Here is a 14,785-nt window from a genome sequence, read left to right on the forward strand (position 1 = left end):
TAGTGGCCTAGGTCCAGCTCCTGCATGCTCTTTAGTTAGTGGTTCAGTCTCTGTGAGCCCCCTGGAGCCCCAGTTAGTTGACTTTGTAGGTCATCTGGAGATGACCTTGATCCTTTCACCCTGTTCAATTCTATCCCCCACTTTCTACAAGACTCCCTGATGTGTGTCTGTGGGTCTATCTGCTGCTAGATGAAGCCTCTCAGGAGACAGTTATGCTAGGCTCCTGTCTGCTGGTATAACAGAGTATCATTAATAGTGTCTGAGTTGGCTCTTTCCCAAAGGACTGGGTCTCAAGTTGGGCAGTCATTGGTTGGCCATTCCCTCAACCTCTGCTCCGTCTTTATCCCTGTGCATCTTGTAGGCAGGAAAAATTGGGGGTTGAAGTTTTTGGGGGGGTTGATGTCCCCCTCCCTCTACTGGAATTCCCTTCTGGTGAAGCATTGTCTTTTAATCTGATTGCTTTTTCATATCTTGAGTGAAAAGGATGGATTTGAAAATGCAGTTAAAGACATTTGTTTTGAATGCATGCTTAGCTTTGTGCTATATCAGAATTTGCTTAGAAAGAGATAGTATTTCCTCAAATCTGCTTAACATACAATTAAATAAGACACAAGACACAAAAATTCAATCTCTCTCTCTCTCTCTCTCTCTCTCTCTCTCTCTCTCTCCCTCCCTGATCCCCTCCCTCCCTTCCCCCCACCTCAATTCTGGTTTCACAAGATCCCAAAAACCCATCCCCCAAACTCACAATCAAATAAGGGAGTTAAACAAATACTCAACCCAGTTAATACAAATAATTAAGGGCAACGAATGTCTCTTTAAAAGAATGAACTCAGCTGAGATTTAGCTCAATAGCAGAGCACACACTTAGCACACACAAGGACTGGGGTCGATCACTAGCATCAGTAAATAAGTAAACAATAAAACGCTAAGAGTGTGCATTTGTTTTTAGTTTGGGTTTAAAAGCTCCCTATAAACTTAAAAGGCCTGAACTTGGTGTATTTGTTTGAGAGCCACACAGCATCTCTTTCAGTCTGCTACTGAACTATAACCTTAAACCCATAGTGAATATGTTAGTGAGAAGAAGCATATAATCTGCAGTGCAACGATGCTTCCTTTCCTTCTGAAAAATCAAATTGTATTGCTGGAAGAGCTTGGGAAAGATGTTCAAGCTCATAACCAACCGAGTCCTCTGAACCTAAGCAGTAGCCATCTCCCACTGATTGCCTATGCCAGTAAGATGTCTGCTTGACACATGCACTGTTTAAATTAAGTACAAGTAGTTAAGGTGCACACTCACAAAGCCACGTTTCAGGTCTTGGCCATTACACGTGGCTTACAGACACCATGTGTTGGAGGTGAATACATACATGGAACATTCCCATTGGCCTGGGAGAGCTGTTGAGTAGCACTTGGTGTCAAACGTTATTCAGGATTTCCCTATCTGACATAAAATGTTTTAGTGAATTATACATAATGGTAAATAGCAGCTTTTGGGACTTTTATATTGAGAGTTATGTGTGACCGAAGCCGAGACCTAGAACCAACCGCTGTGGCTCCCAACACAAGGAGTGTTTGTCTTTTTTAGTCATTCTAATGTAGCCAATGCTAAGACACCGAAACAAAAGCAAACTTTTCTACTAACTCTTTATGCACATGATTCTGTATAGGCACTTTATATAAGACTTTATAAATTCAAAATCTCATTTAGTCTCATAAAAATTAGATTGGCAGCCTTGTCCCCGTTTCACAAATGAGAGATGAAGTAGGCAGGGCCACCCAGGAAACCATAAGGCAGGAATCAACTTTAGAGCCTATGTGCTTGACTGCAAGGTTCTCGGTAGTGGGAGCTGGTAATGACAGGTAGTGTCAAGTGTGGAAAGTGCATGATAATGGCTGTGAAGGCAGAGGGAACAACAATCTAGTAAGTTGCACAAAGCTGCCTCTTTTTCTGTGCTATCAATAAATTCTGCCTTCAAATAATCTCAAAAGAGAAACAATAAAAACCCCATATGGTTCACCCCACTAAAAGGACATACTGTCTTTACTCCCCCCTCCCCCATAGTCACCATTAGCCCAGGATATCCTGGAACTTGCAATGAGTACTCCTGCCTCAGCACAGAGTGCTATGCAACACAGGTGTGCACCACTGCACACAGCTACTCTCCCCCCTTTCTGTTTCAAACATGTTGAAACATGAAGATAATGTACATTTTCCTTCAGTTTAAATTTGAATCTTAGTTTAAAAGTGGGATGGCACTGATCATTTGTAGAAACCTAGTTCTGGGTCTGTTTGTTCCTTTGTGGTTTCAGGGGACTCATCTAGCAAGCAGTTCTCTCTGAGACTTGACTAGATTTGCTTCATGTCTTGGCACTTTCTGGGTGGGATGTGTGCTTCATTTACATGGCCTCCGTGGTGAGGCCCACAGTTTCTCACTACCTCACGTCAGGGTTCAAGAGGATAGCTGATTTTTCCCATTACAAAGCTTCCCTCAGCCCTCTACCCAGTGGTCTCTCTGTACCACTGCCTACTCAAATACCCATTAGTAGTTGCAACGTGATTGTTTTATACTTCTAGTATTCTTCTGGTATCCCGTTATTAACTGAAAATCCTCATTTAAGAAATCACTAACAACCAGGGTTACTTTAAAAGACAGCCATAACACCATATACACATACCCCCTCCTTTTTCATGCAATAGGGGTCAGTTAGATATTTCATTTTGTTTTTGTATGTCTTTCTAAGAAGAACTCTGCTTTTATTCTTGAGCAGCAAACTTATCCATAGGTTTTTATATTGTAAATATGCTTTGATCAGTGTGCATTCTGTGTTTCATGCCTCTCCTCTTTGCCCAATGGGAGCTGTTGGTGGGGACACGGTCTGTCAGTTCCTGGTAGTTAATACACTGTTTTGCTTTTCATTTGCAGGAGAGAAGAAATTGGGGGGTGGGTCTGTGGCAAGTAGCTGGAATCTATTTCCCCAGCATCCCTTTTCTCACCCTCTTTGTAAGCCCATCAGAGAGGGACTGCCTGCTTACTTCCACCCCAGTACTCTACCTTCCTATGGAAAGGGAAAAGCCGAGAGCAGAAACTGCCCACAGTAGCGTAGTGGTTTGCAGCGGGTTCCATCTGCACTTGGAGCAGTTAATTAGTGGTGCAGAAAGGGCCACACTGTTGTCTACCGTCCTTTCTAGTTCCATCACAAAAGTGGCCGATGGTCCCTGGAAGGCCTGCAATATGGAAATCAGTGCCATCTTTGCTCTCTTGTTTGCTTTAATGACTAACTTTGAAGGTCTTTCTCCATTTTCTAGTCGTTTATTCCCTACATACATTTTAGCAGGGGTTCCCCATCTCAGGCATTGGGTTCCCATGTGCTGATAAATGCCAGTGATCCCAGTGACCTTAAGTATTATGCATGGTGTTTAGAATCTGTTACACAGACAGGGCTTTTTTTTTGGGATTCCTTCAATAGTGTGAGGCTTTCAAGGGTAGAAAACATTATAGTCTGTGCTAAAGAAAGCCCTGGACCAGCTCTCTGCCCTTTATATTTTTATTGCTGCTCCTTTTACACTAAGTACATGACAGTAAAGCTCCACTTCCCATTTTTATGCTAACTTAATGTCTTTATTCAGAGCATTATTGGTTTGCCCTGTGTATATGAATCTGGCATTTACTTCTTACGTGATCAGGAGACAGAGTTAAGAGTGTGTGCTTAGGGAGCTGGCGAGATGGTTCAGTAGGTAAAATCATTTATACCATTCACAGGGGAGCTCACTGCCACCCATAACCCCAATTCCAGAGGCTTCTTCATACCTCTGCCTGCACTAAGCATGCATAGGTGCACACATTCGTTCGTGGAGGCAAAACGCTCAAATAAAAGTAATTAAAGATTATGTAACCTTTAATTCAATTGAAAATACCTCCTGGAGAATGTTGTTTCTGGGACATGTAATGACAACTGACTCGTCAGGCTGTCAGTAGGCTAAGAAGAGATGAGACTTCCAGGCACTTTGCACTGGACTAAGGCTAATATGCCACCTTTGGAGTTGCTCTACTAATTATGGGTAAGAAGTCCCTGTGGTTGTCAGAAGATGTCCAGATCCCTTAGATCTGAGTTACAGATGGTTGTGCCCACCACATGGGCGCTGTGAACCCAACCCAGGTCTTGTGCAAGAGCAACAAGTACTCTTAATAGCCATCTCTCCAGCCCCATACATGGAGTTTTAGGACATAAACATCTAATACAAAGTTTTCCTTCCTCTTTTCTCATTGGGATGTGCTGGTACAGACCATGGGGAACTCGTATGCTGGGCAATTGAAATCTGCTAGATTTGAGGAAGCTCTACACAACTCCATAGAAGCCTCGCTCAGATGTAGTACTGCAGTGCCACGGCCAATCTTTTCCCAGCTCTATCTGGACCCGGACCAACACCCTTTCTCATCTGCAGGTAAGTTTCTCAATTGCAGGCATTTCTAGACTCCTTTCAAAAGAAGTGGGGATTCTAAATCCTGGGGACTCAAACAAATGTTAAAATGCTAGGCTCCCCCTCTTCAAAGACCTCCTTCAGATTCCTCTTGTAATCAGTTTTCCATAAGCATCTTCTTTAAAATTAAATTTGCATTGGTCTCCTGGCTTAAACAGATGTCAAACCGAAGGTGGAGGATCTAGATAAAGACCTAGTACACCGCTACACTCAAAATGGCAGCCTGGATTTTTCTCACAACGTAGCAATGAATGAAATGGAAGATGATGAAGATGAAGAAGAAATGTCTGACTCAAACAGCCCACCAATTCCCTACTCACAAAAACCTGCCCCGGAAGGATCTTGCACAACAGATGGTAGGTTTGCACTTTTCAGCTCTCTTTGGTTTTGTATTGTAATATCATCTGGACACCAGGCACGGAAGGAGCGAGTGGCTATGTCCTCTCCCCCATGATCTCTTAAGGGCTCATAACAGTTGTCTATTGGAAACACAAGTCCTACAGGCTCTTGTAGATGAAGACACTGGGGTTCACAGTTAAACCATTTCCCGGAGAGGATCTGTGCTAACGCAAGTTCAGGCACAAGAATTTACTTTCTCCTGAGCTTCTATTCAAGCAAGGTTTCATCTTTCTTCTCCTTTTAGTCCGTCTCCAGATAATTTTTATCAAATTTGTTTATGTATAGTGTGTGTGTTATATGTTTGTTTGGGGATGCTCTTGACGCATGGCACAGTCATGGACAAGAGGATGGCTTTCAGAAACAGGTTCTCTCCTTCCACATTGGGCATGCTCAAACTCCAACAGTCATTCTCGCTGGCAGGCACCTTTGCCTACTGAGCTATCTCGCTGCCCTGACAGCTACACTTACTGAGTGCAGAGGTAAAATATAAATCTTCTATAAATATCATGTAGTTTGATTCTCTGTCTGTCTGTCCGTTTCTCTGTTTTTTGAGTCTATGTTTCATTTGCACTGTGAGCTGGCCTGGAACTCACTGTATAGGGCAGGCTGGCCTCCAACTCACAGAGATTTCTATAACTGACTCTCCTGCCAGTGCTGGGATTAAGCTGTGCACCACCACACTGGCTGGTGATCTCATTCGATTTGTCCAAGTCAGCTTTATTTCCTGCCACACTTTTAACAACATTTTAAATGAGGGAACCCTGGTTTCTAATGTTTTTATTGTTTTGTGGTTTTGGCAATATTCCAACTTAAACTCTACCTTCTTCCCTCCACATAGCTGTGGGGTTCTGATTGCCCACCTAATTAGTGTGTGTGTGGTGTGTGTGTGTGTGTGTGTGTGTGTGTGTGTGGTGGGCGGGGGGTGACTTTTACATTCAGACTGACATTAACCTGCCTGGTGTCAGAGAATGAAAAGCTTGAGGAAACATGGGGGAAGATAACAAGAAGGTTCCAGATCTCAAGACAATTTCCTGCCAAAGCTTGGAAAACAAATAATTTGATGTAAACTACAGCCTTACCCAAGGAAAGCCAGAAAAATAGTTGTCCTTGTTTGAGAGTTTGTTTTATTTTGAATTCCTACTTCTCTGAGAAGCTGAAAACCCATAGAAGGGTCCAGATCCTCTTGCTAGAGGGGAAAGAGACCTGAATAATCAATCCTCCTATAGCTCACAAGTATCCCTAGAAGGTATATCCATCAGTGTTCTTCGAGTTAGGCCTGCCCACAGTGCATCATTTCTTATGGATCTGCCTCCACTTACCCAGTCTGCTCTTTGCCCAGACTTACTCATTACTGATGTGCCACAGGCCTTTAAAGTCATGGAGATGTGGACACTGACAGCATTGTGTTGCTGTTTCTTTGATTTGTATTATCAGCACACCTTTTCCTTTAACTGAGTAGTCAGCTCATGAAGTAACAAGTTACGTTTAACTGTGCTTTAAATGACAGCATCTCATTGAGAACTGAATTACATGTGATAATTAAATAGAATCAGAGTAAAAACTTAGGAGATGATTGTGAATCAAGCAAACTGCCTTCTAAAACATGGGGAAGGGTTTTCCCAATCTTTCAGTACTTGGGCTATTAAGCAATTTTTTCCCCAAAGCATGAAGAAGAAGAAAGTTTTTCCCTGACTTTCAGTACTTGGGTTAGGTTCTCAATTTCCCAGTGGTGTTATTTATAACCAAATATTTTGAAAAGGTACCAAGAAATAAACTTGATGACCCAAAAATAACATGCCTTTAATCCCTGCACTAGAGAGGCAGAGGGGGTGGATTTCTGTGAGTTAAAGGTTAGCCTGATATACTTAGTGAATTCCAGGCAGCCGGGACTACATGGTGAGATCCAGTCCCAAAGAAAACAAATCAACAAAACTATACCAGGTTTGGATACAGTCTGTATATCTATGTCAAGGTCTAACTCTAACTCAGGCTAATGTTTAACTGAAGCTGAGGCTATAGAATTTGGGGTGATCTTTCTACCTCAGCTCCGAAAGAGCAATGGTGAATTTAAAGGTAAAGGCAGGCAATTTTGCTGAGAATAAAAAAATGTCCCCCACCAGAATAGAAGATTCAAAGCCAACACATTCTGAAAACAATTCTGTACTCTTAATTACTGCATCCACTGCTTCCACTTCCTGAGCCTTGTTCACGACCCTACTTAACTTCCCCCCTCATTGTAAGATGGCATTTAAAATAAAAAGCCACTTATAACTTGGTATTTTATATTTCACACAGTATTGTCGATTTTGCTTGCTCCAAGAAAGTTCTAAGAATTGTCTTGCTCAAAAGGAAAACAATCCCAAAGCTGTGCTCACAAAACCAGCACTGAAAGGGATGTGACCGACTGTGGCCTGGTGTGAAAAGACCACCTTCCAGCTCCTCAGAACCCCTATTTACCTAAGGCTTAAGGCACCTTAAAGCTATTTTTAGAGGCAATTTAGATAAGCAGATACTTGACATCTGATGGGCTGCTGAGGCTTGCCATTCATAGGTAAATTTTGGTTGCTAATTTCTTATGTAAATTATTGGAATGGGGTGGGTTCCTACCCTGCTGGGAGGCGGTTGATTGTCTGTGCAGGTGAAGAGCAGCCAGATTTTCCGCCTCTGAATGATGCCTTGATTGCTTTAGTTTGGATTTACTGCTGTGTTAGTAAATGCCCCCCCCCCTTTATTTACTCTGGAGCCTTAAAGTTGGAGATAATTGGAAGGCACAAATCTCTTTCTATGAAGTGGAAACCTTGGCTATTTTCTTAAGAAAATGCAGATGAAGTTTATAAAGAAAGCCCTCTGCTGTCACCACCACCGTGTTTTAATTAAAATCATTTGTCACAAAAGAGTGTAGGCTCTTTTGCTCTCAGAAGTGAAGTGATTCCAAGAGCAAGTTTGTGAAGCAAGTCATCCACCCATATAAGTAACTGTCTTTCCTTCCTGTGGACAGTAACAGCCGAGACATTCGTGGAGTGCTCTGAGGTGGTCCTCTGTGGCTTCTGAACAGTGATCATACGAGCCATTCAGCGTCCTCTCCCTGCCACACCGGATACTGGGATCTTGTGGGTCTGGAAATCCAGTTACATTTCATGGATTCTGTAGCTGTGCTAATGCCTGACAATGAGCTTAGGAGAAACAGTTAAGAAATGTTTACAGAAAAACACCAGGCCCTTGGTAGATGAACTTTGAAATATTGAAGAGACTTACAAACTGAACTGAGTAACTTTCCATTGACTCTGACTGTCTTTGGCCATGAATGAACTGATTTCTTCCTGAACTACTCAGACCTCACTCTCCCTTCTCTCCTCACCTCATTCTTTCTTTTTAATTAAATTGCCTGAGGCTTCTCTTGGCAAGTAACTAGAAGACAGGAAAGTACTTTACAAGACTATTTTTAGGAGCAGCTTGACATTTATAGAAAATGCAAGCCAGTATTTCCATTTGTATACATATATAATTTCACCTATGAACAGCAGAGTACAGGAAGCACATTTGCTACATGCTTATATATTTTTATTAAGTTTAACAATTAAGGCTATGGTTTGCTTTGGTTCCTTGCTTTTACCTAATGTCCTTTTGTGAGCCATAATCCTATCAAGAATATTACACCAGATTTAGTTGTGTTATCTCCTTAGGTTCCTCTTGGATGTAACAGTTTTTAAAAGTTCTTTCCTGGTTTTGATAGCTCTGGCAATTTTAGGAGTATCAGTCAAAGAAGTTATCAGAAACAACCTTATTGGAAGAATCTATCTCTTCCGATGGCTCCGAGGCTCCAGGTCGAGATGAAGACCATAGAGGTGTAATGCCATGTCCATCACATTATTCCAAGAGCGCCCAGTGTCAGTACCTCCCATTACTGCTGGGTGCTGAACTTAGTTACCTGAAGCAGTGTCTTCTCACACCACACCCCATGGTGTGGAAGAAATGCGCACCCTGTGGGCAGAGTAGCTGTGTTTATTTGAAGTTTTACCTCGTCGCGGCGATTCATTTGTTCAACCATTTAATTCCATCCTTACGGACACCTACTTTCTGTTTTGTGTTATACACGATACTGCTGAATGTATTGTAATTTAGAGAGTCCCATTTTCAGACATTGGAAGCTTTCTAGTGGTTGGTTCTTGCCACCTTTTTACAAACTCGGCCCCTTACATTTTCTCTTCACTCAAGTATAAAAAAGCCATGAAATCATGCATGCTTCTTGCAGGGCCAGTCATTGTTTACTGATCATTACTTTTACCTCTGTCCTCCCACCATAAACAGGAAGCCCTAATCTAAAGCTATTTGTGCTTCTTTATTTAAGTGGATTATGTAATTTTCATTTTCAGAAATCACTTTGAAATAATAGTTCTTTCATTTATTAACAAAAAACCCCCGTCTTTGGTCACTCTTCACCTAATGCCTTCTCACCTCTGTTTAGCCAGAGAGCCCCTGACCCTCTTTGCCACAGTGCCTTACTTGAGAAAGCTCATCAGAAGTATCACTCTTTGGACTGGGGCAGTGGTCCAATCAGTAGAGTGCCAGCTGTATGCATGGAGACCCAAGTTCAAACCCTGAGCACCCACATTTGAAAAAGGCAGCTTTTGTTAGGTGCACATCTCTGTAGTCCTAGCAGAGTAGAATGGGTACAGAATGGGACCTCTGGGAGTCGCTGACAGTCTATCCAATTGGTAAACTCAGGGTGTTCTGAGGGACCCTACTTCAAAATATAAGATGGGCATCAAAACTGAAGAAAATGCCTGACATGGTCCTTTGGTATAAAATGGGGTAGGGGTTGGGGTGGAGAGGAGGAAGAGAGGGAAAGGGGAAAAAATGTTATAGTCTAAACATAGATCATTCTTGTGGTTTGTAAAAACTTTGCAGACTGACAAACTCTTGGTCTCAAAATCCTCAGCCTTCTGAGTAGCTGGCATGATAGGTATATGCCCACTCAGAGTTAAAACCTTGAATTTTAAGAATTCATCAGTGAATATGAGATGGTTGACAAGATGGTACATTAAATGCTCCACAGAATTCAGCCTAAATGGGGCACAGTGAGAACAGGTGACAGAACTGACAGTAACAAGCAAGGAAGAGTTTATAGTGCAGTGTCCTATGCCACACTGGAGTCAGGGAAAGCATTAGGCACAAGTCAGAACACTTATTTATTCCGTTGTCATTTTGAGATCTATTTACTTTTTATTTACATGTATGTGTGTCTGCCTCTCTGTCTCTCCCTCTCTGTCGTGTGTGTGTGTGTGTGTGTGTGTGTGTGTGTGTGTGTGTGTGTGGTGTGCATGTGTATGTGGTGTGTATGTGGAATGTGTGTGTGTGTGTGTGTGTGTGTGTGTGTGTGTGTGAGTTAACATTTTATTGCTGTGAAAATATACCATGACCCAGACAACTCATGAAGGAAAACATTCACTTAGGCCTGGCTTACAGTTTGACTTCATTATCATCATGGCGGGAAGCATGGCAGCATTAGGCAGGCATGATGCTGGAAGAATTCTACATCTCGATCCTCAGGCAGCAGAAGATGTGTGTTCCACCCTGGATGAAGCTAGAGCACAGTGACACACTTCCTCTAACAAGGCCACACCTCCTAATAGTGCCACTCCCTGTGGAGCAAGCATTTGAACACATGAATCTATACCAGGCTAGTCTTGGATTCAAGGTCTTGCTGTCTTAGTAGCCAACGTTTTAGAACTTCAGGCATGCACCTTTACGGCCAGCAAGAGGTGTACAAGTTGAAGGAGCATCTTGGCAGGAAGGAATTAGAGATCTGGGTTGTGGGATCCTCTTGGTTGGTTTCTGGTTATTTGGCCTAAGCACAACCTTCCTGCACTCTTCTCTCATGTATGTATTGAAGAAGTTAGAATAGATAGTGTCCTCAATCTTCTGAGTCACAGATCTCTTTTAGTAATGTAGACACTTTAAACTCATTGAGCTTTTTGATATAATCCTGTCATTGCATGGCATATGATAAAAATGTTTTATGTACATGAGTACTCTGTCATATACAAATAGTCCTGCATGCCATAATTGGGGATCAAATCAAAAAGGTGGTTGTGAGCCACTATGTGGGATACGGTAATTGAACTCAGAATCTCAGAAAAAAAACAGTGTTCTTTACCACCGAGCCACCTTTCTGGCCCCCTAAAAATTTTAACTAGAAAGTACCTATTCTAAATTGACCAATATATTAACATATTCTTTTATATCTGTGCTATACAACATCTGTCTACAGTTTATGATTCAATAGTTGTAGTCTAATTAACTTTAAATTCGATATATAAAAAAAGAGTATGTTTGTTGAAAATTCAAAAATAGATTTTTCCTTGGTTTAGGAGAGACAAATGGATTTAAATGTTTTCAGCATTTTAAAAACACTCAAAACTACTTTCCCTCCCCCAACCCCAGGTGTGACTGTAGATCCCAAGCAAACTAGGCAAAGGGGCTCACTGAATTGTACATCCCCAAGTCTACACCTAACAACTCAGATGGGGATTTATATATTTGGGGCTAAAGGGATATAAAGATTTATTTCCACAATTTTATATTTTTACTCTATGTGATAAAATTTAGGTTGGATTGTAATAACTAATTTTATTTATCTTTATAACATTAATTCCCGGTGCTTGAGAGGAAGAGACTGGTGGATTTCTATGAGTTCAAGGCCAGCCTGATTTACATAGCGAGTTGTAAGCCAGCTAGAACTACGCAGTGAGAGATTCTGTCTCAAAACAAAACAAACATGAATTTTTTGGTGTCTAAACCTATATTAATGCATTTTATATAATCTTACTGATTTTGTGTATGTGTATATGTGTGTGTTGCATGTATGTGGTATGTCTGTGTGTTACTAGGAACTGATCTAAGGCCTTGAACATGTTAGTTGCACTCTATACTAAAGTACATTCCCATTTCTAACATAATTTAAAAATAATAGCTTTATTTATTCTTGAGAATTTCATATATGTATGCAATGAGATACAATTTATCCATTCTCTCAAATTTCCCCAATGGGTCCACTCCAACCTTCATGTCGGTTTGTTGTTGTTGGTTTTTGTGGTGTGAAAACTCACTAAATCCAGCTAGTGCTTCCCACACATGCTGCCAGCTGCCAGTGACTCCTTATTGAGGACAGATTCTGAATGAGGCAGGGAGATAAATTCAATGACTCTGCATACCCAATGATTATATTTGGGTGCATTAGTAAAATTACTTTTTCCTGTTTATCTGAGCTTCCCAACTTTAACCAGCAGCCTATTACCCATATGAATTAAACATGTATCAATATAGCTGAAAAGAATGGGAAATTGTATAAAAAGTGAAGACTACACAATGATACTGGCATTGTCTCGGCGAGCTATGCACTCATGTGACCAGTTTCACTCGCGGTAGGTGTTGGATGAAAGGCCGTCTTCTGTTTTACAGTAGGGAATTATGATAAACAGTTGGTTTTTAGGAGATGATAAAATTTAAATTTCACTCACAGAGAATTAGTAGGATGGTGAGATAGCTCATAGGGTAAAAGTGCTTGCTATGGAAGCCTTGATGGCCAGAGCTTGATTCCCAGAATCCATATGAAGGTGGTTAGGACGGAAGAAACTGCACAAAGTTGTTCTCTAGCTTCCAATGCATGCTATGGCACATGTAAGGCCCATATCACACACATACACACATGTAGGAGTAATAGTAGTAGTAGTAGTAGTAGTAGTAGTAGTAGTAGTAGTAATTTCAAAATAAACTTCATATGTAACTCCAGAGTGTCTTAAGATGTTGTTTTTAATTCCCGCACCTATGAAAGCCACCTCTTAAGCCACACTGTACTGGGTGACCTTAAGGTTAGTTCTTTTTTAAGAAGATTCATTATATTTTTAAATGTGTGTATGTCTGTTGATACGTGCACATAAAGCCAGAAAAGGAAGGACATTGGATCCCCTGAAGCATTAAAGACAGTTGTAAGCCACCCAGCATGGATGCTGGGATCCAAATTGTACTCCTCTACAAGAGCAGTAAGTACTCTTGACCTCTGAGCCATCGCTCCAGTGCCAACCTTAAGGTTTTATAACTGTAATGCCCTCAAAACCTTTCAGTAGTTTTGTAAATTGGTAAGGCTGTGGTTGCTGTCTCCTTCCAGTGCAGATTCATTGCTAAGGTCTCAGTGACAAAGGTACCTCTCAGAGATGCACTTCAATTAATATCCAGTCATAAACTTCTCATCAATGGTTAACCCATGCTGCTTAGCAAGGTAGTTTATATCCCACTCTTTGAAGCAAACCATACTTAGAGTGAGGATGCCACTCCTTAGGGGAATTGTTTTCTAGGTTTACTGCCAATGAGTAATCTCTTTGATGAGAAATCTTGAGACTCCTTTCAACACTTTCAGGTACTTCCAAGTTTAGAATTCTGTAATTTTTAAAACTTAAGGTTTATTTAAATTGTATATAGTCTATATATGTCCCCTGGTGCTTGACTCATAGGTGGCTGTGATCTTGTTCATGTGGGTGCTGAGAAATGAACTCAGGTCCTCTGCAAAAGCAACAGGCAATTTAATCACCAAACCTTCTTTCCAGCTCCTTGTAACTTGTAATTTGATAGCTACCCCTAAGTGGACCATAGCCACGTACCACCATACTTAGTTCTTAGCTTGTCTTTTGCCAGACTGAACAGTGTGTTCTTCACTTTTCTTATTTAACAAACTTCCATGTCCTTATCCCTACACTTTACTGGACTCATTATATAACCTTGAAGACATTCCTGGACTCAGTTTCTCTATCTCTAGCAAGGAGATAATCTATTCCTAAAGCTGATGAGAGGACTGTGCCTACCTGGTGGTAGTACTCCTTAGACATATGTATCTGCCATCAGCAGCAGTATTGTTAATTCCCAACTCTCAAGCCCTTTAACCCTGCTACCGAAGGACAGTACAGGAAGCAGATATTTTTCACAGTTTTCCATGTGTCTATTAGCTCAAAAAAATGTTCATAAACTGAATAACTTACATCCTTCATGCATGCAAAACCTTCCCTAAGTATTCAACCTTCCCTAAGTATTCTGGTGTTTTCTTCTTACTGTTTAGGGTTTTGTCAGGCTGGAAAGGATTTGCGTTTAGTATCCCTGTGTACGGAACAAATTGACATCCCAGCTGGATTTCTGCTGGTGGGGGCCAAGTCTCCTAATCTTCCTGAACACATCCTAGTTTGTGCTGTGGACAAGCGATTTCTACCAGATGACCATGGGAAAAATGCACTTTTAGGTGAGTGTTTAATGCCTATGAAACTCCTTCTAAAGGAAAGAGTTGAAATCTATGTTTATTAAAACTTATCTGAGAATCTTTTATGTGTACATGTATGTCACTGAATTATTGGAGTGTAAATGGTTTAGTTTCAAACAGGAAATATTTTTCTCTCATAAATTTAAATATATTTTACTTTTTATTGTCAAAACTAGACACGTATAACTTTTTTGAGAACATTAAAAAGGAGCATGTGATTTATCAAAATTAATATTTTTAGGTCTAAGAGTATTTGCTTAGCACATTTCATTAAATGTGCTCTGCTTCATCCTTAACCATGTAAAAACTTTTTGTATCTTATTAAATAAAGTGAAGTTGACTCTCCATAGTCACTGATATAAACCTAATGACAATTCCCAATTATTTGTTTGTGAATTATTTACTTTGTAAGGTATCATAAATTTTCAATACTACCTAATACTTTATAAGTATGATTAGTTGAATGTAAAATGTTCCCATCAGGAGGGGCATTAGTGAGGGGCACAATAATCATAGTGAGATATATAGAGATATAGATATATATACCATCCATAGGCTCTTCGGTTTGAACTCTTGGTTCCCTCTGGGTAGCACTGTTC

At 40.8% G+C, this 14,785-nt stretch overlaps 1 protein-coding gene across 7 annotated transcripts in view; it reads left to right on the top strand.

Annotated features, from left to right (window-relative positions):
• Greb1l (GREB1 like retinoic acid receptor coactivator) overlaps positions 1 to 14,785 on the top strand; it is a 236,824-nt gene that overhangs the window by 121,046 nt on the left and 100,993 nt on the right. For all 7 annotated transcript variants that reach the window (XM_039097272.2, XM_039097267.2, XM_039097268.2 and 4 more), the window contains 3 exons: positions 4,288 to 4,447; positions 4,642 to 4,839; positions 13,992 to 14,168. In XM_039097272.2, the coding sequence (XP_038953200.1) occupies positions 4,291 to 4,447; positions 4,642 to 4,839; positions 13,992 to 14,168 (532 nt within the window). In that variant the 5' untranslated portion in view covers positions 4,288 to 4,290. The remainder of the gene's footprint in view (positions 1 to 4,287; positions 4,448 to 4,641; positions 4,840 to 13,991; positions 14,169 to 14,785) is intronic.

The sequence above is a fragment of the Rattus norvegicus genome, chromosome 18, assembly GCF_036323735.1.
Source record: "Rattus norvegicus strain BN/NHsdMcwi chromosome 18, GRCr8, whole genome shotgun sequence".
Lineage (NCBI taxonomy): Eukaryota > Metazoa > Chordata > Mammalia > Rodentia > Muridae > Rattus > Rattus norvegicus.